Here is a 27,179-nt window from a genome sequence, read left to right as displayed (position 1 = left end):
GTACCTCACCCTGACCTTCTTTCATTCATCAGCATTTTTCAGTCACATTCAGTTCATATCATATAACTCCACCAAAACTTTCACCCTGACACCCTGACTGTGTGTGTGTGTATGTATGCGTGCGTTTTTGTTACCTCTTTAGGACCTTTTCTGGTACAAACACTGACCTTGGTCCTCAAGGGGATCAAAGCCTGGCTGTAATGAGGTAAAACATCATCTCTGAAGTCCTAGTTAAGATTAGGGTTTTGGGTTTGGCTGTCCACAGTGAATGGAAGTCAGTGCAATGTCCTAACAAGGATAGTTGTGCAAACTTGTGTGTTTGTGTGTGCGTGTGCGTGTGTGTGTGTGTGTGTGTGTGTGTTAGTGTGGAAGTTCAGCCTCAACAGGCGGGGTGGAAGCTCTTTGCCTTTGTAAGTCCCTTTTATCTTTTCCTCTTGTGTCCTGGTGGACTGTCCCCACTGAGCTCAGGACCTTCACCTGCAGGCCTGTTTGAAGGATATCTCTTCAGACTGCCACACATCTGCTTCAGATTCCAGCTGCTGCCTGTCGGACACAAGCGTGAAGATGCCACTGTCCCGTTCTTTGTCCATGACGTCCCTGAGTGGGGTGCTGCCGGCCTGGGAGGAGGATGAGCTGCCTGTGGAGGACCTGTTACTCTTTGAGGTGGCCTGGGAGGTCACCAACAAAGGTTAGTCTGACCAGAAATCTGTGGCTTCTGACTATCGCAGGTGTATTGATTTGTTCATTTCCAAAAGAAATGAGATGTTTTCAAGTGATATTGATATTGTATTTTTACATTTCACATTATTCATTACACACACAGTCTGTGTATTTCAGGTGTTTGAATATAGCTTTCATTTCAAATCAGCCACACTGAAGTGAAAACATGAAGTGATGTTGGCAGGAAGTACCGCACAATAAAAATACAATATTTTATTTAAAGTAATCGATGAAATCATCTCACTAAGGCAGAAATTAGCACTTTAAAAGCTGGTTGTATTGGTAATATTTTGTTTAAAACTGCGACTCTTTGCCCCTCAAAGAGCAAATATTGAAATCTGCTGAGAGTGGAGTCAGAGTCTGCCCCCTCTGAAGAGTTAAACATTAAACTGCAGATAAGTAATGAAAGAGCAGATACTCCTGTGACCGTCTCATTTTGTCTGGCTAATATGTGTCATGAATATAATTAAAGGCAAACATGAGAAAGTTAATTTGATGGGGAACCAACTGGATGAATACGTTGTCCATCATGGACTTAAGCTCCTTAGATCACCAAGTGTTGGTGACAGTGGCCCCCCCCCCCCTGCCCTGTGTTTGTCTGGGGTTGTGAAGCACAGAATGAGGTTTGCAAATCTGTATCATGATTATTTTGAACGTTATGCATTATACTTTTATTTATGTATTTATTTGTATTTTCAGTTACATACTAGTATGAATGATCATCATTCATCACTCCCTGTAGAAGTCCTTCAAAATTAAACAGGTCACACAACTCTTCTCCAATATAATATTGTTTTATTCTATGTTTTCGGCTGTCTGGCCTTCATCAGCAGTTGCTCTTGACATGGTTAAACATGAAACTACCTTTAAAGCTGGTTCAATCTCAACCTTAATCAACATTTAGTAAATTATAAATTTAACTCAATAACCATCATATGATTTTTGGCTGGACCGCAACAGCATCCTATAAACACAAATGTCTATGACTGACTGACTGAGTGATAGAGTTGAGAGATCAAATTAGCTGAATGCCATGTGACTGAGTGATGAGTTACACCAGTGAGCTGCCGAGTGTTAGAGTTTCCTCATTGGCTGTTGAGGGATCATGTTACAGTAAATCCAGCTGAAATCACAGCTCAGTCTTTGTCTTTAACTGTTTGGTGATGGTGTCAGACGTCATCGTGGTTATATAATCAGGGTTTTAGCAGCAGCTTGGAAGTGACTGCTGGTTAATATATAGTTTTTATTAGACCACGTTTTAGTCATTGTTTCTAACTTGTTCGGTTGTCATGACCACAGAAACAGAAAAACATGTCAATGAGAACTGACATTATTTCCTAACTACTGAGCACTCATGTAATGATGTAATAATAACATAGTAATAATGTAGTAGTGACTACTGAGTACTCATGTTATAATGTAGTAATAACGTAGTAATGACTACTGAGTACTCATGTTATAATTTAGTAATAACATAGTAATGACTACTGAGTACACATGTTATAATGTAGTAATAATGTAGTAATGACTACTGAGTACTCATGAAATAATGTAGTAATAACGTAGTAATGACTACTGATTACTCAGTAATGACTACTGAGTACTAATGTAATAATGTAGTAATGACTACAGAGTATTCACGTAATAATGTAGTGATTACTACGGAGTACTCATGTAATAATGTAGTAAGAATGTAGTAATAACTACTGAGTACTCATGGGTCAGAATGTCAGCATGATCCCATCACAAGATGGTCTCTACTTTTATTTAGTTAGAAATGTATTCATGTATCTTTTGGTGTGGTTCACAGGTGCTCAAGGACACCACAATTAAGTAATGAAATAAAATGAATGGTGTAATTATACTACTCCCCGTCAAGTTTAATTTTTGGGGGCTACTTTCATTATTTTGATGCACACATTTCGGTCGTATTTACACAAAACATTATTTTAGTTACATTTCCCAAAATAATACGTATAGCATATAACGCACTGGCAAGTCATTTCACTAACCAACCTAGGCAAAAACACTTTATCCAAAATTAACGTGTTGTTAATCAGTTAATCAGAGACACGGTCAGAGGTTACACATGACACTGTCAGTTTATGAGACAGTATGTTGTATGACGTAGCCTCCATGTGATCATCACATCAATGATAAATAGTTGCTTTGTTGCAAGATAGAAATATTAATGTCACTTGACAGCAGTTGCACCTATGAAATCAATATTATTGATATTGATATTGATATTATATTATTTTCAATATATTTTTTTTTGTACAGAAACCATAGAGTTTTGAGTCCTGAATGCAAGTCTAGTGTTTATATGCATCCAATTCATAATGTGGTCATGTTGTCAAACAGTTTAGAGGTCATTGGTCAGTCTGCTGTTTTCTTTGCCTTCACCTCTTACATAACCGCCGCTCTCTGATGCAGTTTAGACGTCATTATAGGCTCAGTGATTGTTGACGGTCTTTCATATCAATATTTGTCTTTTTGTTGCCAAGTGAGAGACATGAGAAACATTTCCACGTGTTTAAAAAACACACAAAATACTACAGCATCAACCTCGTGATGAAGATTCAACAATTCTGAACATTCAGAGGGAATATTTAGAGTCATACACATCCTGCCTACTGTAGTGGGAACTACCGCAGAGGTGGTTTTGAGAACTTTGGCAGGTGATGGTCTGTCCGCCTGTCTGCCTGTCTGTCTGTCTGTCTGTCTGTCTGTCTGTCTGTGGACAGATCTTGTCATGGTGATATATCACAACCGTGCCAGTAACATTCAGGAAACTTTAGAGGAGTGGAGTTGGGACAAAGATAGGTGTGGTGTGATCCATGAGTATTGAGTGCTCAGAACAAAAATTGCAGAAGTGCAACAGCAAAAGTTTACTTCAGTAAAAGTCAAAAAGTCAAAGTTTGCTCCATTCAAACCATGTCACAGACCTGTCTCACTTCAATAATAATAGGTAACCTTTGACCTTTGTTGATATGTTGAAGGAGAACAGGGTTGTACAGGGATGTAAAAGTGCACGACCTTCATCTTTGTTAATGACATTAATATTGAAATATACAACAGAAGTTAAACAACGTGTCTTTTCCTTCCACTGTGTGTGAACACGTAGTCGGAGGAATCTACACTGTGATCCAGACCAAGGCTAAGATCACAGCGGATGAATGGGGGGAGAACTATTACATGATGGGACCGTACTTCGAACAAAACTTCAAGACCCAGGTGGAAGCCTGCGAGCCCCCAAACCCCAACATCAGGAAGGCCATGGATGCTCTGATCCACAATGGCTGCCAGGTTTGAGAGAGCGAGAGAGTGTGTGTGTGTTTGTGTGTGTGAATGAGCAGGGACAGCTACCTGAGATTTATGTTATCTTAATAAGTGTGGTTAAGTTTGGAGTGGACCGTCCTTTAATCAGAGACATGGTAGTTCTAACTCTGCCTCCTCCTGTCTATATGTCTGAACTGAACCCAAATTAAAATTGTCCTCGATGAGAAACATTGTAATCCACTAAAGTCTCTGCCACATGAAGGACAATTAATGTCCTCAAGTCAAAAACAATATATAACAATATTGCTACTCTTACAGCTAGTTGTACAGCTGCTACTGCAGCTGACAGCACCATCACTGCTCCAACTTCTGTGTTGCTTTTTCTAATACTGATACTTATTCCAATACAATTACTACTATACAACTACTATATATATATATATATATATATATATATATATATATAAGTTTGTAGTTATATAGTGATTTATACAATTTTACCACAATGTATTATTGATACATAAATTGCCACATATATTTATATATATGGCATATCAATATTATCTCTTTATGTTGTTTAGAAAAAAATTGTGTAAATATTATTATTTATTTACAAGTTCATCACACACATTTAACTATATTATATCACATACATGTTGTTAACCTTGTTGCATGTAAATATGATTTAGATTCTACCAACCCAACACTGTCACTGGTGCCTGTGCAGCCTCTCGATGTGTTAACCACATTGTCAGTGAAGAGACCCACCCACTGATCGCCGGCCACTAGATGGTGATCAAACACCAGAGACCCTGATGATCCAGGGACGTGACATGTTGTGTGGTCTAAACGAAAACCTGGAACCTCAAGAGTTAAAATAATAAAAGATTTTTACTATCTCTTTGAGCTTCTTGCACTTGACTAGTTCTACATAACTACATTTATAAGCCTATTTATTTTTATAAAATAGTTTTGGTGTGTAAATTATGGCATGTCATGTCATTATAGCTATGATGTGCCTCCATATATAAAGAATTAATTCTAGTCAAGATTTAAAATATAGTGGCAGGCTCAGTTGCAGGGAAATATGTGCAAGATGATGGATAATGCGTTTAATTTTGTTCATTTCATGCAATACTGCAGACATAAAGGAAAAGAAAGGAATTTAAGGGGAATTTTAAATGTAATACTTTACCTTTTAACTTTGACTTTTTTAAGTATTTATGTTTTTAATTCTTCCACTCTAAGACATTTAAAACTTTTCTCACTGTTACTGACCAGCGATGCAAGTCAGCTGTGTGTCTGCCAGAGTGCCTTTGAGCAAGACACTCTTATTACAGCATGTTCCCATGTATCAAAGCACAGTGGAAATTTTAAAAAGTGTGTAACTTTCTACAAAAGTGCTTTCAGTGGGTCTGCTCTGCCGATGTTGACGCTGCAGGTTCATTTTGGCCGCTGGCTGATCGAGGGCAGCCCCTACGTGATCCTGTTCGACATTGGCTCCGCCGCCTGGAACCTGGACCGGTGGAAGGGGGACCTGTGGCAGACCTGCAACATCGGCCTGCCCTACCATGACCGAGAGGCCAACGACTCGCTCATCCTGGGCTCCTTGATCGCCTGGTTCTTCAAAGAGGTCGGCCGGTATTCAGCCTGTTGATCAGTCGCTCCCTTCATGTAGTTACAGTGTGAACTTGTGTTATTTGGTGTTTTCCAGCTGACAGACAACCTCGGAGACAAACCAAACGTCGTTGCTCATTTCCACGAGTGGCAAGCGGGACCTGGGCTTATTCTCTCTCGCTCCCGCAAGATTCCCATGGCAACAGTATTCACAACACATGCCACCCTGCTGGGACGATACCTGTGCGCCGGGAATGCTGACTTTTATAACAACCTGGACAAGGTGAGAGTTTTCAATTCATGTCTCTGTCTTTACTGAAGACAGAAAAACAGTCTGACAGTTCTACAATCTTTTTTTAGACATAACATCTCCCTGATGGAATACGTTTCAAAATCCCAGATAAGACAAACATTGCTGGAACCGGAATACCAAATTACATTTTGGTAGTCAAGGGTCAAAGGTCAAGGATGTGGTGACCTCACAAAACATGGTTTTGGCCTTGTGAATGCCGCGGCCTGAAGGATGAAAGTTTGCTCCTGAACCCATTTCAAGTTGTATAATATTAAGAATCTGCCTTTACCAAGTCAGATCTATTTTTTAAAAACATTGTTTTGATTTTGACAGCAGGATAAACCTACAATTTTGGAACCATAGAATAGAATATGTTTCTCATACTGCTGATGTGATTTGCCACAAGTGATTATTACCTCTGCCAAGGAGGTTGTGTTTTTTTGTTTGTCAACAGGATTATGCAAAAGATACTGAACTGATTTGTACTGAACTTGGTGGAGGGATGGGGAATGGGCCAGAGAAGAATCCACTACATTTTTGTGTCTATCTGGTGAAAGAAGCGGATTCAGGAATTTCTTTTATCACTTTTCTATTATTATATATATTTAAGATGTTGAGATCTCTGAGTTTGTACAGTTTGGTGCAGATCCAGATCCAGATCCAGATCCAGATCCAGATCCAGATAATAATCCAGATCTGAATATGGAGCTCTGTCTAGTCATGGAGCTGTGATATTTCTGATATTTCCACGAGAATGTGTTACCATGACAACATCTGCCAGATTCATTTTCACATTCCAAGGTTCAGGCCAAAAATCGCAGCCTTTTACAGCCACTTAGAGCATCATTAGTGATGCTGAGCTGTGTGGAGGGGTCAGGGTGATGTTTGTGATTGGCTCTGCTCTGCTCAGATCCTAAAGGTCAGCATGGACCTAAAGGCCACTCACTGGCTGAATGGATAATTGACAAACACCTTGTCTGTCAATTATCCATTCAGTCTGAACAGGAAGTCCAGATCAACTTCAGCTACTCTGTCAATAGAATCATATCAATATGCATTTTCAGCTTTGTTGACTGTGACACACTCTGCAGCCAGCATGTAAAATAGGATAAATAGTAATTATATTAAATATAATTATATTATGTTGCATCATTTTCTGTTTTCTACATGCTCTGCTCGCTCAAACACACACACTCATGCAAACACACAAATAGATGCATGTAAACTCAAATACACAATATTTCATACAGGTCTTGTATTTTCATGCTTTCACAAAGCATTTCTAATCCGAATGATAGAAACTTTGATAAACTGCTGGAATACTGTAATAAGACACTGTGAAACATGAATTTGTTTTAAGGACGATATTTCACATCGTGTTATGTTGTTGTGTTTCACAGGTTGTTGTGTTGCTTGTGTTCACAGCTTGGTGTGTGAAGCTACAGGATGTAGCTATAGCTGTGATAAAACAAAGACTATCACAGAGTTTTTATATATATATATATATATACCCACATCCCCCATCAAACCACAGGGCCTGGTGATGCTGCACTGGCTGTGTTTCTGCCACTATATGTTGGAAGTGCAATACAGCTAATATGTGAGCTATAGTACAGTTTACCAGAAACTCTTTATAGTGTGTGCATCAGTACACAGAGACATTTATGAGGCAGGTCTCTCATCTACTTAGAAATTCTAATGTTTTTTTAATATCACAGAAATTAGATACTTTACAATCACGACACTCCAGTGAGGCACAGTCTGTAAAATCACAGTTCAATCTTATTTTCTCACTTTCAGTGTGTGAATATTAATAGTTTTTGTAAATGTAAAGGTTAAAAATGAGAATCCTTGAAATAATTGCCCCTAAAACTGTCACCGCCACTTCTCAATCTCTCTCTCTCTCTCCGTGTGTGTGTGTGTGTGTGTGTGTGTTGCAGTTCAACATTGACAAGGAGGCAGGTGAGAGACAGATCTACCATCGTTACTGTCTGGAAAGAGCTGCAGTCCACTGTGCTCATGTCTTCACCACAGTCTCCCAGATCACTGCTGTGGAGGCCAACCACATGCTGCACAGGAAGCCAGGTGAGGAAGCTTTCACTAATTCAGTATTGGATCACCTGCACAGAGTTTGGTTGGTCACTCTGTGGGTCTGATCATCTGTCCAACAAATAAAGTATGAATATTCATGGTCCTCGGAGGATGAAGCCAGAGTTTCGCTGACCCCCTCTAGCGCCACCTTCAGGGCAAACTGACCAATTATGCCTGCTGTCATTAAAGCCCTCCTGTTGCTGTGTTGATGGTACAGATGTAGTGACTCCAAATGGGCTGAATGTGAAGAAGTTCTCAGCCATGCACGAGTTTCAAAACCTGCACTCCACCAGCAAGGCCCGCCTCCAGGAGTTTGTCAGAGGACACTTTTATGGGTGAGGGTTTTTTATTCATGCAGCTCTGATCTCATGTCGTTCGTATTTTGTAGATAGATAGATAGATAGATCTTCATTAAAACTTATTGTGACTCTTTTCCTCCTGGCAGTCATCTGGACTTCAACCTGGAGAAGACTCTTTTCTTCTTCATTGCTGGACGCTATGAATTCTCCAACAAGGGAGCTGATATTTTCCTTGAATCACTGTCCAGACTCAACTACCTGTTGCGGGTGATGTCCTTAGGTTTTATGCATACAGGACTAAAGGACTTCAGCATGTGTTCCTGTCTTAATCATTAGTTATTGTCCTGTCCCCCTTTTCTCTTCTCTCCCTTCATAGGTCCACAGAAATGATGTAACGGTGGTAGTGTTCATCATCATGCCTGCCAAAACTGACAACTTCAATGTGGAATCACTGAAGGGGCAGGCGGTACGCAAGCAGCTCTGGTATGTCATACTGTAGTTTGAATAACAGTCCAACACCAACATAAGTAGATGATACTATACATGCAGCATGCACACAACAACAACTCCAACCCGGATCAGGTACAGTGATTAGGCAGGAAGGCAGATTTGCCGCCAAGCACTTTAAGAGCACTTGTGCACCTGCTTACTCTTGCAAATATCCAATCAGCAAATCAAGGGGCAGTGGTACAATGCAGATACATCAGGAGCTTAAATGAATGTTCACATCAAACATCAGAATGGGGAAAAATGTGAAGACAAGGTGATCACTTACCTCTAATAGTGAAACATCTTCAAGCGTAAAAAGGAGATTTTTTTCAGGTGATCCACAGTTACATAGTTTCATTTTCAAAGACTAAGGCTGATCTTAGAACGTCAGTAGGATTGAAAAAACAGAAAGAAAGATCCTACTTGGATGTTGTCATTGCTTCCAGTGAGAGACAGGGTGATGTTGGTGTGGTGTTGTTCGTTGAAGAGTTGTCGAGAAGCAAAGTAAAGGTTTTTGGCACTACTTCCAAGGTGTATGCAGAAAGGAAAAAGCAGTCTAAAGGGTTAAAACTCCAGCAACACTTAGAGTAAAGATCATCTCAGTGACTTCGGGTGTGGTATGATTGTTGGTGCCAGACTGGTTCAAGTATTTCTCCAAAAAACGGCTGATCTCCTGGATTTTTCACACTCAACAGTCTCTAGAGGTTTTACTCAGAATGGAGCAACAACAAAAGCATCCAGTGAGCAGCAGCTCTGTGTTGATGAGAGAGGTCAGAGGTCAGAGGTGAATGGACAGACTGGTTGGACCGGACCAGGCTACGGTCACTCAGATAACCACTCTTTATAACTGTGCTGAGCAGAGAAGCTTCAGAGTGAACATGTCAAACCTACAACAGCAGAAGACCAGGTCAGGTTCCACTTCCTGTTACCAAGACCAGAAACCTGAGGCTGCAGTGGACACAGACTCACCAACACTGGACACTGGTGGTGTGATGGATGGTGTGGTGAATGTTATTTTCCTAATACCAATCAATCATGGTCTGAATGTCTCAGTCTATCTGAGTATTGGCAGGAGATTGGCAGCTTGAATATGCAGCTGACAAATCTGCAGAGATGATGTGATGCAGTCATGTCAACATGGATATTCTCGTGGTGTGATTTTGACGAACCTAATGGCATCAACAACTGCTACCTATCATGTTATATGGTTTGAAAGACTTGTTGCCACTCGAGCTGTTGGGGGGTTAAGCAACTTGCTCAAGGGCACCTCAGCAGCTGCTATGAAAGAAGGCAAGCACTGCTTCTTCAGTCCTACCCAGGTTTATGCTGCTGGTCCAGGAACTGACTGGTATCTTCCAGATACAAGACCACTTCTCCAACTTGTCAAACTCTAGGCCATTAAATTCAGAATGACTGGCTCAGTCCAATATGATTTCGGTGAGTTTGGGATTGAATGAGTTTTGGTTTGACAATGCAGTTGAAGCTTTCTGATGCAGGTTTGTATTTATCTCTCACAGGGACACAGCTCACACCGTGAAGGAGAAGTTTGGAACAAAGCTGTATGATGCTCTGTTAAAGTAAGTATATGGATACTGTATGTGAACCCATAGCTTTATTGATTTTGGTGAGGGATTACATTGATGTGAAATTGCTGAGTACATCAACACTGTTCTTCTGTGACAAATGATTGTATTGTGTGCTCTATCCTCAGAGGGAATATCCCTGACATGAACTCCATCCTGGACCGAGACGACTTCACCATAATGAAGCGAGCCATCTATGCCACTCAGGTACTGGAGCCTGTTTGTGTTTCTTCTTCATACTCCATTTAAATAAATAATAGCACACTTTTCTGTTGCATTTCTGCCATCTATTGTGTACAACATTCTAATATTTACTTCGTTTGAATGACTTACATAGTCAGCAGGTAGTAAAGTTTCAATGTAATATATTGCTGTGCTCTAAACTCAGGCACTCCAGCCTCTTACCCCTCTGTATTCTCATTTTAACAAAGCTTTATTTTCCCATAATACCCACAGTCCTGTTCAACCCTCAATGTCCTGACATAAATCTATAAATTGCAAACTCCATACAGATCAACAATAGACTAGGCCAACCCTATAATCTGGAATGTCAGTGACTGATTGACTGACTGACTGACTGACGAGCACTTTCAATACACTGAGCCTCTCCTCCATTACAGCAAATAAATTACTTTCATTCCAATATCATTATTACTAAAGGAGGCAGAGGAATAACTAAACAGACACACAGAGCAGAGAGAGCAGGAGAAAGGGAAGGAGAGAGAGAAGTCATTGGTAGATAGATATGTACAGATATGTACTAGGTTTAGAACTATGGAAAGGAAAGTCACTAAAGGTGTCTGAAAAGTCAGTAATTCTAGCAACAAGGGCAACACCGCCTGTATATGCCCCCCTGGTGATGTTCAATTCATTTTGAAAGAACAAGAGTGGGGGAACTCCATCGTTCAGCCTGCCGACCAATTTTTAAACGTCATCACCCAGTCAGTCAGTCAGTCAGTCAGTCAGTCAGCAAATCTGTGTTCATAGAAAATTGAAAAAAATCTGGAGGATAAATTTCCACCATCATGCTCTCTGTTTTCATTAGTAGATAAGGTATTTCCTCAGGACAGATCAATGCAGGCGATGGCCCCTGCTGTGGATGAATTATAAAAGGACATGAGGGGGATTCCACTGAGCAAAAAACCATGAATGAGCATCAGCGCTGTAACCAAGCCAAGCGTGGGTTAATTACCCTCCTCTGCCCCAGACCATGGGGTCAATAGACTGTCTGTGTCGAAGTGATGTATGTTACAGCACAGTGCTACGAGTGCAGAACCTATACAAAGGTCTTTCTCAATTAAACGAACGCATGCCAATGTCAATATTTCATTTGTCGGAAATGGAGTGCAAGTGGTATTGACCACAAAAGTGTGAGGGGGGAGTGATGGAACGGAGACTCGTTCCGATCCGTGATTGGGGGAAGTACTGTTGTATTATTTTTCTGTTTGTCATTTTTTCATCCTCCCCAGCCCCCTCCCACCCCACGGTTCAGCCTTGTTTATTTCACTAACTTTTTATCACACTGAGGAGGATGTTTTACTGAACAGTTGCTCCTCCTTCAACCAGCAACATGTGAAGAATTCTTATATATTTACTGACACTTCAGAAGTTGAGTTTGTGTATATTTGTGGTGATTGTGCATAATTGAAAAAAAAAAAACATATTTTCTTTCCTCTTGCCATAGTTTTGAGGTCCAGGTTTTCAGATATATCTTTAAGCTACAGCCTAATACAATGGAGGTGAAAGGAAAAACATTTGCAGTGTTAACACCATCTCACAGATAAACCAGAGACCTCAGAGTGAACAGTTTACATTCAACACGTGTACACTTCTGTTTCGATATTGGTTCAAAATAATTGCTTTTGATTACCTATACAGCTCACATGAATATGAGTTCCTGAGCATGCATGGATTCTGATTTAAAAACAGAACTACAGATTAGTAATCATTAAATTATATCTTTTCAACCGTTCTGAGGTTATTCTTATTATATCTTACTTAGATCTTGTGATAGTGTTTTTTTCTTTGTAGTGGGAAAAAACTATTCTAACCATATGGAATAATTTCATCCTGTTGTTAGCATTTCTTACTGTCTTACATGTGTTTAACCATCTGAGCTAAAGCTACTGTGTTTGCGTGTGTGTGTGTGTGTGTGTGTTTGTGTATGTGTGTGCACATGTGTGTGTGTAGTCATCTATCCAGCCTTTTGGTGTGTTATTTCCATGGGCTGAGGAACAGGAGCGTTGTTCTAGTTTGTAAGCGTTGTTGTTTGTTATAAGGTTCAGGGAGATCTTATGCACTTGATGCTTCACCTGGTGATTAGCCAATTACAGTCAGCCATTGTGCTCACATTTTGAAATAGAGGTCTGTTTATCTGAGCCAAGATGACAAATTTGTTCATTTTTTTAAAGTAATATTTTTGGCCATTTTATGCCATTATTGGATAGTAGCAGTGGAGGCGGATGGGAAATTCAGGGAGAGTAGTGAAATGACACGCAGCAATGGTATGTGCCTTAACCATTCAGCCATCAGGTCGCTCCACAGATTTGTTCATTTAATCGAAAAAAAAAAGTACTTGATCCAGCTTTTTAAAGTCATATTTTATCTTTCAATGTGTCCATGCATGCAACATTCTTCAGTTTGTCACATGACTAGGTACAATGTACAGCAAAGAGAGAAAGTTGACGCTTTCCTCCACCGAGACACAGGAGAAGACTTTTAGCGCTCTGTACCTGCAGAGACATGAATCCTCTGTCCAGCGATGTTCACAGCAGACTATGTCATTCAGTTTTTTATCCTGATGCAATGGGAATTAACTGTATTGACTGATCAATTGATTAACATTATTATCCCTGAGGTGACATTGATTGGCGGTGTGGGCATAAGACCGCCAGCTAGGAAGCAAAGATTGAAGCGAAGATGAAAGAATCGTCATCACCAATATCTTAAAAAGGATGCTATAATTCAGGAAACTGTCCCCCTTTAAAATGATGGAAATGTAACCATGACGATCAGGATTCACTTTGACCTTTCCCTGCTCCTGTCGTCCCTCTTGTGTTGTTTCACTGTTTTCAACATATACTTCCCACTTCCTGCTGCAGAGACACAGCCTCCCTCCAGTGACCACTCACAACATGCTGGATGACTCAACAGATCCCATCCTGTCCAACGTCAGACGCATTGGCCTCTTCAACTCCAGGAACGACCGCGTCAAGGTACACATCACATCCTCTGAACTTCACGTTTAGGCTATGATATAAATTTGAGAATAAAATCATAATATTACGAGAATAAAGTAATTGTCCAATCAAAATCAGCAGCTTCATGTGAGAAGACATCCAGTGAATAGTGATTTCTAGCAGCAGAAATTTTCCCATTAAGGAAGTTATTGCTCATATTCTATTTTTCAGTCACATCTTCCCCTGTGGGATGACTGTATCTGCTGTTATATATATATAGTGCAAAAAGTTTAACATTGTATAGGAGAAAAAATAAAATCGGTCTGAGGGGTGGCAATAGATGAGAAAGTCACAAGGCCACCGGAACATCAAGAACCATCCTCAGTGAACATGCTGCAGCTGACGATAAGTCTAAGTCTATCCTGTTGAGTTGATAAATGGAAAGTAAATGCAGATGGTGACTAACGAACATATTTACTTCCACATACTCATGTTTTTATTCTCTCTCTCCTCCTCCTCCTCCTCCTGTCAGATTATCTTCCACCCTGAATTCCTGTCCTCCACCAGCCCCCTGCTGCCGATGGACTATGAGGACTTTGTTCGTGGCTGTAACCTCGGAGTATTCCCCTCCTACTATGAACCATGGGGATACACACCTGGTAGACTTTCACCCTCACATTGAAACTTATCATATGCAAGTGTTGCATCTAGACACTAGGAATGTTCCTTATGACTAATTTCCCTGACAATTAAATGGAAATTTAAATTGAGACTCTTCATAAAGTGAGAAAACAATCAAAAAACAGTCAAAACTGCTGTGATGAGCTGCATTATCTTTACATTATCTGTACTGCGTCTGCACATAAACAATATCATATTGTTAGCTGAGTGTGGCTAACGTTAGCAGTGCCAGCAGTCATCTTACGGGTGGTTTAATGGTTATATGTTTATTCTGACACAGCCTCCATACGATGAGTTGTCATCTGTCCCACTTCCCACCTTGGTAGTTTACAACATAGGGCATTAGGAGAAGGGGGCTGCATAACATCTTGGATGTAACAGTTAAACAGTGTTGTACATTAATAAAATATTAATAATTAGTTTATTCCATGGTTCAAAATTGTTAATTCGCTTCTGAATTTTAGGACAACAAACTTTATCATCCTGATATGATATGTTTAAATCGCATTTAGAAAAATGAAATCAGCTTCTACCAGACATTCATTGCCCAAAAATTGTATCATATTCCGAGTGGCCGGCAGCTGTATTGTGTCACCCCCACCCCCCCCCAAAAAAGCGAAAAAAAAAGGAAAATGACAACAAAATAGGGCTGAGACTAATAATTATTTTCATCAGTGAATAATCTGCCAGTTGTTTTGGTTTAATATGTCAGAAAACAGTGAAAAATGTCCGACCAAAAATAGAAAACAAAAATATTCAGGCCACTACACAGAGTTTGAGATTAAGAGAAGCAGCAGATCCTTGCGTTAGAGAAGCTGAAACCATGAAATGTTTTTAGACTGAAATGATTAATTGAAAATAAAAATAGGTGCAAATTAATTTTCTTGTGATGGACTAATCTGTTGTTGTAGCATTGAAACACTGTGTGTGGTCTCTGACCTGGGTCTTTGGCTGTGTCCAGGTGAATGTGCTGTCATGGGGATTCCCAGTGTGACCACCAACCTGTCAGGATTCGGCTGCTTCATGGAGGAACATGTCACAGATCCTGCTGCCTATGGTACACACACACACACACACACACACACACACACACACACACACACACACACACATACACACACACACACAGTCTGAGGCAGCACTAAGCACAACATTGCTTAGTGCTGCTACAAGTTGACTGTGGTGTTGGCTAACACAAGTAGCTAGCTACTGTTTGATTAAAAAGAAACAAGACTAGGTGTGTATTATATGTCTGGATCTCCTATGGTCAAATCCTGATTTTATAACTGTGATGGCATCTGACAAAATCATCAAACACATAAATGAAAGACGAAGACCGAGCTGTGATTTCAGCTGGATTTACTGTAACATGATCACTCAGAGAAAAAGTTATAAGAGACAGAATATCTTTTTTTTTTTTAAATTGATTTTTTCAGGCTTTTGCCTTATAGTGAGAGAGAGAGAGAGAGAGAGAGAGAGAGAGAGAGAGAGAGAGCAGTTAGCAATGACTTCTCTCCCTCCCTCTGTCCTGCTCTCTCTGTTCTGTGTGTCTGTTTAATTATTCCTCTGCCTCCTTTAGTAATAATGATAAATGTTATGAAAGTACTTTATTTGCTGTAATGGAGGCAAGACTCAGTGTATTGGAAGCACTCCTCCTCTTCCATGCAGTTCCCGAGCAGCCAGGAAACCAGAATGGCTCAGTAGACTACGCATAACAAGAGGTGTAGCCCTAAGCCCCCGGTCCTGAACCAGTTTCATACCCATTCTGTTTGAAATAAATCTCTAAATCTAGAGACAATGAGCTAAGTTGGCAACACTGCAACTGTGAACACACCAGGCCCGGGACTCAACTGCTTTGACATGCTATAACATGCACTGTTTTATGTAACTTAAAACTAAAGCTACAGAATCTAATAATACATAAGCACATCATTTTTTTTTATTTTATTGTCATTTTATAAATTATGGTTTATTTCAACTAACTACTCTTTTGTTATTTTCTGATCTCCCTCTTCCCTCTCAAATATATTCGAGGAACCTCCTCTCTATGGACCAGCCTCCTTTGGTCTGAGATATCACATGTGTGTTCATCCTCAACAACTGATTTTGTCCTTCTCCTCCCCCCTCCCTGTCCTGTTTCTCTTTCTCGCTCAGGTATCTACATTGTGGACCGACGGTTCCGCTCCGCCGAGGAGTCCTGTAACCAGCTGACCCAGTTCATGTTCAGTTTCTGCCAGCAGTCACGGCGTCAGCGCATCATCCAACGCAACCGCACTGAGAGGCTGTCCGACCTGCTGGACTGGAGATACCTCGGACGGGTCTGTTTCTGCTTGATGAGAGCGACACTAACTTAATCTTTATCCTGTTTCAATTCAGGTTTATTCTGTATTCATGCCTGCACATACCATTCACATGAAAGTAAGTTAAATGTGGTCTTACTGTTGCTTATCATCTTGTGATTGACAGTTCTACATACATGCCCGCCATCTCGCACTGAGCAGAGCTTTCCCAGAGAAGTTCAAGGTGGACCCCATAGCTCCTCTGAAGGTGAGCATTGATGAACAAAAACATGAGAGAGAGTTTGGGAATGAATGAACAATAGACCGAATACAGGCTGCCATTGTCTAAATTATTAGTGCCATGGGTGCTCAGCTCCGAGGCATCTATTAATATTCCTCAGGCTTATTATTATTCTTCTGCCAAATTTTGGCGTGTAACTTGTCCCGCAGCTTTGAGAAAACCCGGTAATATATACATCAAAACGTGCGTCTTGATCCCGAAAGAGGTGCTATGACTTTTGGTGTTAAAATTCCAATTTTTCCTAAAGTTATTCCAAAAATACTGGGAATAAACAATGCATTAGGAATGCATTGGAATTTTCTTTAAAACCCCACAAAATTTCACCTTTTTTCTACAAAATTTCACCTTTTTCCTGAGTCACCCAGCTCTCTTATACCTGCACGTAGAAATGTGATTCAAACTATAAAACGGAGGAAAACTTCTGCTCTCTCCAAAACACAAGAACTGTTTTTACATAACATGTAAACTTTTCAAACTATGAGCACTCAAAGGAGGAGTGTAAATCACTTTTTTGAGGCCCCTGTCCCCACAAATTGACAGGATTGGTTCCTTAGGTTTGTGACGTATGAAACCCTGGGTGTCTGAATCTGTTTCTATGAGACTGTCAATGGTTCACGGCAGTTCAAGGTGGAAACACTCAGTCATGGTGTTGATGATTATTTCACTCATCATATGTCTTGTATTATCTAAAAACACCATAGGGATGTTAACAAGGTTAAACACTTGATTTTCATCAGAGAGGTCTTTAACATTTTGAAACTGCACCTGGATCTGCATCTGCCAATTTTATTCATTTCAATTACTTTATGTGAAGCAGTTCACAGGAAAGAGAAGCTCTTGAAAATGTTATATTCTGTAACACATGTCAGATTCTTTTTATGTACAGCTGTACTCGGTGGGTTGTTAAGCACAATGTCTCAGTGGTGCTACAAACTGAAAATTACCTTTTGTTCCCAGTAAAAAGTTATTTCCTCTACTTCCACATGCATGTACATGAAATTCCCTCTTGTGTACTGACTGACACACAGTGCATATTGTTTGATTTTATCCACACTGGTCAGGCTTTAATTGACAGTGTAACATTTGGATGAATGACAACACATCATTTTGGATGGTGCTAAGGCTGAACACCGCTGTGCTACATGAAATAAGACTTTATCCTCTGGTTCAAGGACTGTGACTGATACCATACCTGATACATGATTTTCAGATTTAAAGCCACAATTAGATTCAATTTTAGATTAAATACAGATCAAAACATATTCATAATTATATTAATTCATTCATAATTATCTTGTGGAAAAGACAGGAAGAAATAGGTTAATGAAAAGATGGAAAGAAGGGAGTGAGGAAAGAGAGGGAAAAGGAAGGAAGAGGGAAAGAAAGTGGAAAAGGAAGGAGTGAAAAAAGCAAGGAACGGAGTGAGGAAAGACATGGAAAGGAAAAAAAGAGTAGAATAGAATGGAAAGAGAAAATATAGCAAAAAGCTAAAATGACAAGAAAAGACAAAAAGTTCCAAGAGGAGGATAAATCTCAGAAGTTGGGCACCTCTTTGACCATTTTGGATTAGCTGGGAGCTCGGGGCGGAGTCAGACCAAGATGGTGACGATGCGGCAACTCACCCTGAGTTTCAAAACTGCTCTTCAGAAACCTTCGGGTGACGTCACAGAGGCTACGTCCCATCTTCATATATAAACTCTATGACATAAACACAAGACTTGATGGAGCAGCTGGTTGTGATGGATAATCTATTTGCAGCAAGTTTGAAGTCTCTGCTGGATGGCTTTCATTCAAATGAACTGAAAGCTTCTTGGAAAACAGAAAAACCTTTGCAGTATATTCCAGAAAATGATAATCACTGTATTTTTCAATAACTATATCTCCACAGACAGAGGGTTTCCGATACCCACGCCCCTACTCGGTGCCCCCATCTCCCTCAGCCTCCATCCACTCCACCCCCCACCACAGTGATGTGGAGGATGATGATGACGAGCCCTACGATGAAGACGAGGAGGCTGAGAGGGACCGGCTGAATTTCAAGGCTCCCCTTGTACTGGGTGCTATGCCTGAGGGAAAGAAGAAGCAACCAGGAGAGTCAGGAAATTGAGGAGCAGCAGATTTTACACAGGTTTATCCAGTCACCCAATGCTTCTGTGAGGTGTGTACAGAACGAACACAAAAATAAAATGAATATATGAATCTGATTAACTCACATAGTGTACACTAGTGAGGGAGAGCGCACCTCCCTGCTACAGTATACTTACCCATCTCCACTGTACTTCTGCTGATGCCAGGTCAAACCTTTAACTTCATCACTTGTATCCAAGGTTTTTTTGAAAGTTTGTGGATTCAAAACAAGATTTAAAAGTCTTTAATGTATTTTGTGGATAGCATTATTTCACTGCCCTAGGTCTCATGAGACCTGGACAGACCTGGATCTAATGCCCTGTAGCCCAGTTTAATTGTGGTGTTCCCCAAGGCTTTATCCTCAGCCCACTGCTGTTTTCAGTGTATGTGGATGTTGTCTACAGCTACTATGCAGATGACACAGTCTTATGTTCTAATGCAATCCAATAATTGTAAAAGGCTAAATAACTGTCTGCCTTAGTTACACAGTGAAAAAAAAAATGATGCATTTTACAAGTTATAATCCTGTGTCCCTGTGTTAATTGTTCAATCATTGCTTGGTTACTGTCAAATGTTCAACATGTCTAACTAGAATCGCCACCTCCTGGTTGTTTCCTCCAACAACCAGCCCAGTGTCAGGAAATGTAGACACAGTATCTCCTTCCTGAGTTACAGCACTGAATAATGTCCAGAAATGTTTTCTCAGAACATTATGATGTCACAATGAAGTTGACCTTTGATCTTTTGGATATAAAATGTCATCACTTTTTATCCTTATAGACATTTGTGTCATAATTAGTGAATTTGATTAATGACTTATGGCCAAAAACATGTTCTGTGAGGTCACAGTGTAACAGGGGTGAATGTGAAGTCACCTGGACCTTTGACCACCATAATCTGATCAGTTCATTCTTGAGACCTAGTGAATGTTGGTGCCAAATTTGAGGAAGTTCCATCAAGGCGTTACTGAGATATCGTGCTGACTGTTGCCGGCATGGGGGCTTAACAAGCTCTTGTTTGTATATCAAAATCTTTCTCTTATCTCTTCTTGTAAAACATTAAAATATTTTTGATGACTCATTCTAAACTCGGACGTGTATACAGTACTTAAAAGTATCAAATCAAATGTAATGTGGGGTAACAAGACAACCAGTCATATTATTCAAAATAATCTCAATCATTAGCTTGTGAGGTGTAAAAGCCAGCAGAGAATTTCATGGGTCTGATGTGCGTGTTCGGATTTCAGTTGGTGAAAACCTTGTTTATATTTCCAAAGAAAGTAGTCTAATTTATTCTCTCATCCTGCTCATGGTCTAACGACAAAGATGAGAGAGGTGTGGGTGGAGATCAGTCATCTTCAGCCACACTGAGCAATCCAATTACATTTGTAGGATCTGATTTACATCCCCCTCATACATCACATTACTGAGGTCGAACAAATTCCACCAGACATTTTGATGATTATTTCTGCTTTGATGACAAAATGAAGAATATTTTCCAGTCATGTTGTTTTCAATTCAGGAAAATTGCCAAAAATTAAGTTAAATTATTAAGTTAAATTAAAAAATTGATCGTACTGTTAACCTTTATGTTGAAAGTGTGTGTGAGTGCACCTGACATCTTCAAACAGGTGGGAGATGGTGACCTGGTGCACTTGGAGCTGGACACTCTAAAGACAGGGGAGATGATTGCGGACTTGCGGAAGAGCCCGGCCACACCATCCATAACTGTGTGACTCCCCAGTTGCGACTGCTGAATACTTCCCGGGCACCAATATCATTGCTGATCACCACAGGGTTTTGGAGTTGAATTTAAATTCCCCAAAACTGGAATTATGTGGTTTTCATGTGACACAGTAATACTTTGTGTTGAACCATGTTAATTAATTCAGTCTCCATTTATCTGACTTCAGTCCTTCCATCAGATGTTAGACGTTGGCTGCAGGGATTTTCTCTCATTAAGCCCTGAGGGCAGTAGTGAGATCCAGCACTGATGTTGTGCAGTAATTTCTGCTGTGTATGTTGGGCAGGAGTATCCACATACTTTTGACCACATCTTTCTAAGAGAATATGCTTAAAAAATAGTGTCTGCACATAAAAAATGGCAAATATTTGAAGCTGAAAGACAATTTAACAACTCTTATTGGTTATGTCCTTCATTTAAATGCTCATATCATATAATCTTGATTAATGTGTATACTTAATATGCCTTTATGAATACTGTATGTTAATCTTAAACTTGGTGATAAGTGGAAAGATTTTGACCCATAATTTTATCAAGGAAGTCGAGGAAACCTCAGAGAATCTCAGAGCAATAGCCTCTTTTTATTAAAACATCACATTTTCAAACATAGTCAGAGAATTCATATTTACAAAACAGCTGTTCATCTCCCTCACACAGGACTGAACAACCTACATTCAAAAACAAAGACTTCTTGTGGCAGCTTTACAGACGTCTGAAAGCCCATCAGAAGAATTCTCTCTTCCACACCGGCAGCTCCTTGAAATACACCTCGTCTGGGTTTTCATCAGCTGGAACAGGGGGAGAGAAAATTAACCCAAAATTACAGAATTAAAACATAGATTTTGAGACAAAGCCAAAAAGCAAATTAGAGCTTAGCATCAGACCTTTATGATGTCATTTTTTACCCCAGACTGAAACACTTTCCTTGAGTTTCATCAAAAATGGTCTTGAAAGTTTTATTAAAATCCTTAAATTTGTTTATGGGAACGCTGTGCTATTTGCAGCTGTTTTGAGTTTAAAATCATTAAAACGGCACAGAAATGAACTGCAGACACTGGTTTTGCATTAAAAGTTATCCAGTACCTATCCGCTAGTCATAGTAATAGTTATACAGTTGTACCAAAGGTGTCATCTCTAATGGCGATCAGGGGTGGAGCCAGTTGGTGTAAACATTCAGGGTTTAGCCCAAACCTAAGGGGCTCAAAATGAAACCATCACATGTTCTGCATCAAGCCCAAAGGCTCCGCTAGTTGTCTGGTGACCTATACATGCTGATATTTCCCCAGTAGCTAAAAGAGCTCCATTGATTTGCTAGTCCGGTCAGAGAGACTGAGAGGAAATGACATCAAGTTGAAGTTATATTATTAACTTTATAAAAGATTTGGGGCTTTTGGGAAAACAGCTTTACAACTTTTACAGTTTGAATTTAACTTACTCAATAAAAAAATAGTGTCCTCTGTTTGTCCAGCTGCCAAAATCTAGATGAAAAAGCTCTGAGTCGATAAAAGTGTTGATAGGCTGATGTGGGTTGCTTTCAGTTTTTACAGCGTGCTCACAGCAGTGAGATTAATGAGCAGCAGCAGGTCATTTGTTCATTTTTTTCTTGCCCTGGGTTTTGTTTCTGATGCCCTAACTCTCTAACTGGTGGAAGTTGTTGGGGCCAAATGGAGACTTGCAGGAACTACTGAGGACTGGAACAAGCGCTACCACCTCTTCTGCACTTTTTTAGGTTAAAAAAATTCTTAAAAGAGCTATTTGTAAGTTTTGCTATTGCTACATGGCTAATGTTAGCATTAACAGCAGTTTACTTAGAAGTCTCAAACATCAAATTTCATTCCTTTACTCACCAACAGCTGTCTCCAGAGATACAAACATACATCAATGTTAACTCTTTTACGTCTATAACGTCTTTTCTTCTACTGAAGTTAGCATGTTAACCAGCTAGCCCTGGTCCATCTCCTCACTTTCCGATACCGAGTCACTGTAGCTTCCAGTCTGTCCTGAAGACGAAGCTGGTCGGAGGACGTACAGTATTACAAACCTCTTGTCTTGTAAATGCAACGATGGCTGAAGCTCTTGTCAAGCAACATTCACCACCACCTGCTCCCGGCGAGAAACCACGTTGGGTGGCAGCGAAAACTTACAAATAGCCCCTTTAAATATATATTTAGATTTACAAAATGTAAATACAAGAACTGAATGTCAGTTAGTCAAGAGAGTAAAGGGGTGTTCTTCTATCTATAAAGGAAGGTTAAAAAGTTTTATAATACAACAATTTAAGTAGGGTTAGATACACATATAAACATATATAGATGCATATGTGTATACATTTTGACTGAACTGTGTTCCACCTATTCTGTCCCAGCTGCCACACAACAGCTGGGACAGATGTTGCTCTCACCTCCCTCTCTGGCTTGCTGCAGGAAGTTGAGCAGGACGGTGGCTGCCTGGTCGACACTCAGCTTCTCGGTGTTCTGACTGCGGGTCTCTGACAGGGAACAAACACACATGATCTGTACGCTTCAAGGACCAAAGTTGATTCCAGCTTTTGGGAAACACCTGGGGAAACTGTCTTATTAATTAATCAAATGAAAGAGGCTGTTTTAAACTGAGTGTACCTAAGTGTAATGTGTCATAGACATCTCCTTCTTTTCGGTCCTCTGAGATGAACCTGCGACCCTCTGGAAAGAAACACAAGTTTTTGGCTAGAACCAGAAAAAAGCACAATAGTTACAGTATCAGTCTTTCTCCTTGTTATAAAAGCAGTATGGAGATCCCAGTGTTGATAAATGAATACACACACAGTTGCCACTGTGAAATAATCCAATACATTTTCAAACTCAGGTCATTCTTTTCCCCCTCGCGCACTCTCTCATTGTCTTGACTCACTGTCTTGATTAACAGAGAGAGGCTTGATGTTATGAAATAAAACATAATGTGTGTGTATTTATTTATGTCATTATTAATATTTATTAAGTACTGGACACTTTGTTTGTCCATGCAGACATGTATTCAGTAGGTAAATACGTACGTGTGCCCTTCAGGTACAACATAGCCTGCGGGGTCCAGTTTCTCCGTTGGAACGAGCCCTTAAAGAAACAAAGAGAAGGATTTTATTGGATTGTAAAATTTTAATCCGGAACTCCTGCTCGTTAACAATCATTCTCAGACTATTTGCCTTGTTTCTTCAGTTACTAGTGATAACATCACTCAGTAGTTTATATAAAGAGCAATAAACCAGCTTTACCTTCGGCGCACTCCACGACTGCGAGGTAAACGTGGCCAGGAGTAAAAGCGTGAATAGATAAGTTAATGTGATGGTCCTCAAACCCTGTGGGAGACAAAGGTCAACGGGAATAAATGGTTTTCATTCACGGTCAGAAACACGGCAGCATCATTCTTAGAGAAAGACTCAATATGACGCCTGTGATTTGGTGCGTAATCTACGGCACAAATACGCGCATCATACATCAAGTCTTAAATTCAGGGAGTAACTTTTAAACTTTGTAAATAATGTCACTGTGAATGTAAGCATGCGGTTTGATGGAGATGAAGATGTTTTTCATCGACTTAAAAATTAGGATTAAAAAATGTTTAATAATGTTTTAAGGAGTGTTTCATCAATGTTACTTTCTTTGATGCAGTCCTGAAGAAAAAAAAAAATTTTAGGTTGCAAAATTACGACAGAGTATTAAAGACGCATTAAGGAAAAATGAAAAATTTACAAAATAAAATCATAACTTAGAAAAAGTGACAATATTATGAGAATAGAGTAGTAATTTCAGGTTTCTGTTGTTTTGGAGGGGAAATATCAGAAGCTTTAAATGAGGAACGTGGAGCATCTTGTGAAGTTCTACTTTTGCAGAGGTTTCAAAAATAAGGAGATACTTCATCCTTTGGCTCAATAGCATCATCATCATCATCTTCAACATCAGCATCATCATCATCATCATGACCATCATCAACATCATCATCATCATCATCATGACCATCATTATCATTATCATCATCATCATCATAAGGACATTGAAACGATTGTGAAGACACTGAGTCTATTCTATTGTTAGACAGACAAACAGCAGCTGCCAGAAGCAGTTCAGGCTGACACTGAAAATTATGTTTTTTTTTTCCCTCGATATATTATGACTTTTTTTTCTCGTAATTTCAGATTTTTTGTTTTCCTCAATGTAACCCATAGTCTGGGCCACAACAGTCTGGACAACACTTATAGAAAGAAGTGAAAGGGAAGAAACCAAAAGTGGCTGTACTTACTTTCATGGTGTCGGAGGTCCTGTGAGCCTGGAGTCCAGCAGAGAGGAGGCAGAGTAACAGGTTCACAGTAACTGCACTCGGTCTCTTCTCTGTATTTATATTCTCCGGGGCGGGAAACCCTTTGCGCTCTGTGCTCCCTCATGATGCCAGCAGCTATAGGTCACGCCAATTTGATGAAAAAGGGGGCGGCTGGGAGAGTGAATGAACGGAGCTACCGATCAATGCTGCTCCTTTCACTGGGGGGGTGTAGGAGCCTGTAAATATTTCTGCTTTTAAAACAACCACCATAAGCACTTCCAGCTGCCTGGTACATCTTCAAAATCACTCACGGTGCAGCTGCAGGCCGTTAATGTAAAATGTGGCCTGACTCCGGGTGATGTCACTGTCGATAGGAGCAGTGATATTTTTCCCACTCTGTGGGAATATTGATATGTTTGCACCATGCTCACTGGAGCAGAACACCAATAGATGAAAGCTGGAATTTATGAATGAAGAGAAACTCCTCCAGTAATTAATGGAATTACACAAAGTCTGCAGAATGAGTGAGAGTTGGGTCCCTGGGTTTTACTGTCAGTGATGCCAGACAGTCTACAAGAGGATTATTAAGTGTCTGAGTTTATTTACAAAGACTGAGGTCATGAGTCCAAGTCAAGAACTCAAGAAAGAAGAATAAAAAATTTGCAATTATTGTCATTATTCTTTTTTATTCATTTATTTACCTGTTAATATTTTTCCCCACATGAAGGTCTATATGCTGCCAAAGCCCTCTCCACACAGACAGTTAAATGTACTTCATTTTTGTTCATGCTAATGTCATCAACAAGCAGAACAATACTAACATTGCGTTGGTCCATTGATAATTTTCATATTTCATCTTCAATTCTCTCAGTACTGAGTGTGACTAACTGGTGGTAAGATGACTGACAGATTCATACAGGAGCAACGTAACAGAAAATGAATTATAACATGCAAATTGCAAACTACTTCTAAACACATTACTAAAAATACATTTTATTCAGGCCAAAATTTATTCAGATGCGTTTCCCTTTTTTTGTCGAGCAACGGCTAGCTACCAGTGTTAGCCATAACAACAGTTAGCTTGTTGTAGCACCCCTGAAAGAATCTTACGCTAATGGTAAGAATGCATTTGGACTGGGCGAGGTGGCAGCAGGGAGCAGATGGAGAGCTCTGTGGGTGGGACTAGGGTGGCATGCAGCGGCCTTACATGCTGTCGCACTCCTTTCACCTGTGAATGGATGTGTGGGCAACAACTGCAGCACGGGACACTGGAGGATGTTTAAGTGAGTCAAGTGAGCCTAACAAGATCCTGCTTCATTTTTGATGAAGAAAGTAGAGTTAAAGTTATAATCTGTAACGTTTGTGTCCTTTTTTTTGGGGTTGTGTTTTTTGTGTTGCTTGTCTGACAGAAGCTCAACATTGACTTTTATCTAGTTTTAAGCCACATACACTTTTTACACCTTGGCGGTTTTCAGCTCTATGAACCAGATGAAGGATTTTAGTCGTCGGACGTCTGGATCTGAAGTTATCAGAGAAACAAGCTGAGGAAATGTTGCAGCTCCCAGTTGCTTGAGACGTCCTGTCCTGTGTCACTGAAGAGTGTCGGTGAATCTCTGATTTTTAAAGGAAACTGTTTTATGGGTGTTTCTACTGGTTTTAATCCCCTGGTCTGTTTGTTATGGAGAGGAGGACACCTCTGTGGATAATTCAGCTGCTGGTAAAAACCTGCTGAACGTCTGTTTCATAAGTTATCAGAGAAACAATCTAAACAAAGGTTAGCATCAATCTCAGCTCCAACTCTTCCCTGAGTCTCTGTCCTTCGTACAGCATCACTGAAACTCTGACTTACAATGTGAAACTGAACCACTGACACTGAAGGAATCCTAACCGGGAGGAGCTTACAGTAATGGTGGTGAAGACAACAACTCCCATGATCCCATGCTATTTCATGACGTCGCCCACTGCTGTCTTTTATTGTTTTAGCCAAATAGAGTAAAATAACATGATGCTGTTGGTTTGACCTCCACAGGTCCTAACATGTTTCCAATGTAAGTGATAGTGGTCAAAATCAATGTCTCTCATTCTGTGCAAACAAACATGTATCTGAGGGTGATATGAGGCTTCCCTCTTTGTGTTTCCTTTGCTGAGCTGTGGAGGAGGGATAGAAAGAAAAAGAAAACACTGTTCCAATCACTAACTGAAGATA

At 40.0% G+C, this 27,179-nt stretch overlaps 2 protein-coding genes across 2 annotated transcripts; one reads left to right on the top strand and one right to left on the bottom strand.

The window, feature by feature from the left end:
• The first annotated feature begins 389 nt into the window (after nt 1–389).
• On the top strand, nt 390–19,463 carry gys2 (glycogen synthase 2). Its single transcript, XM_023418775.2, has 16 exons — nt 390–688; nt 3,848–4,029; nt 5,444–5,635; nt 5,717–5,902; nt 7,852–7,996; nt 8,220–8,337; nt 8,448–8,568; nt 8,678–8,784; nt 10,308–10,367; nt 10,502–10,580; nt 13,475–13,588; nt 14,085–14,211; nt 15,195–15,290; nt 16,388–16,551; nt 16,700–16,780; nt 18,702–19,463. Exons 1-16 carry the CDS (start codon nt 565–567, stop codon nt 18,918–18,920), a joined length of 2,115 nt encoding a protein of 704 aa, XP_023274543.1. The 5' UTR covers nt 390–564; the 3' UTR covers nt 18,921–19,463.
• spx (spexin hormone) lies at nt 19,251–25,553 on the bottom strand. Its single transcript, XM_023418776.2, has 6 exons — nt 24,956–25,553; nt 23,931–24,014; nt 23,715–23,772; nt 23,302–23,364; nt 23,085–23,171; nt 19,251–21,471 (listed from the first exon to the last, which is right to left on the bottom strand). The coding sequence occupies exons 1-6, from the start codon at nt 24,959–24,961 to the stop codon at nt 21,407–21,409; spliced, it is 363 nt and encodes a 120-aa protein (XP_023274544.1). The 5' UTR covers nt 24,962–25,553; the 3' UTR covers nt 19,251–21,406.
• Nucleotides 25,554–27,179: the final 1,626 nt, after the last annotated feature.

Source organism: Seriola lalandi, unplaced genomic scaffold (assembly GCF_002814215.2).
Source record: "Seriola lalandi dorsalis isolate HSWRI2012SDOR001 ecotype SW California unplaced genomic scaffold, Sedor1 jcf7180002054584, whole genome shotgun sequence".
NCBI classification, from domain to species: Eukaryota; Metazoa; Chordata; class Actinopteri; order Carangiformes; family Carangidae; genus Seriola; species Seriola lalandi.
Note: the sequence above shows the minus strand (reverse complement) of the source record. Positions and strands in the feature narration are given on the sequence as shown.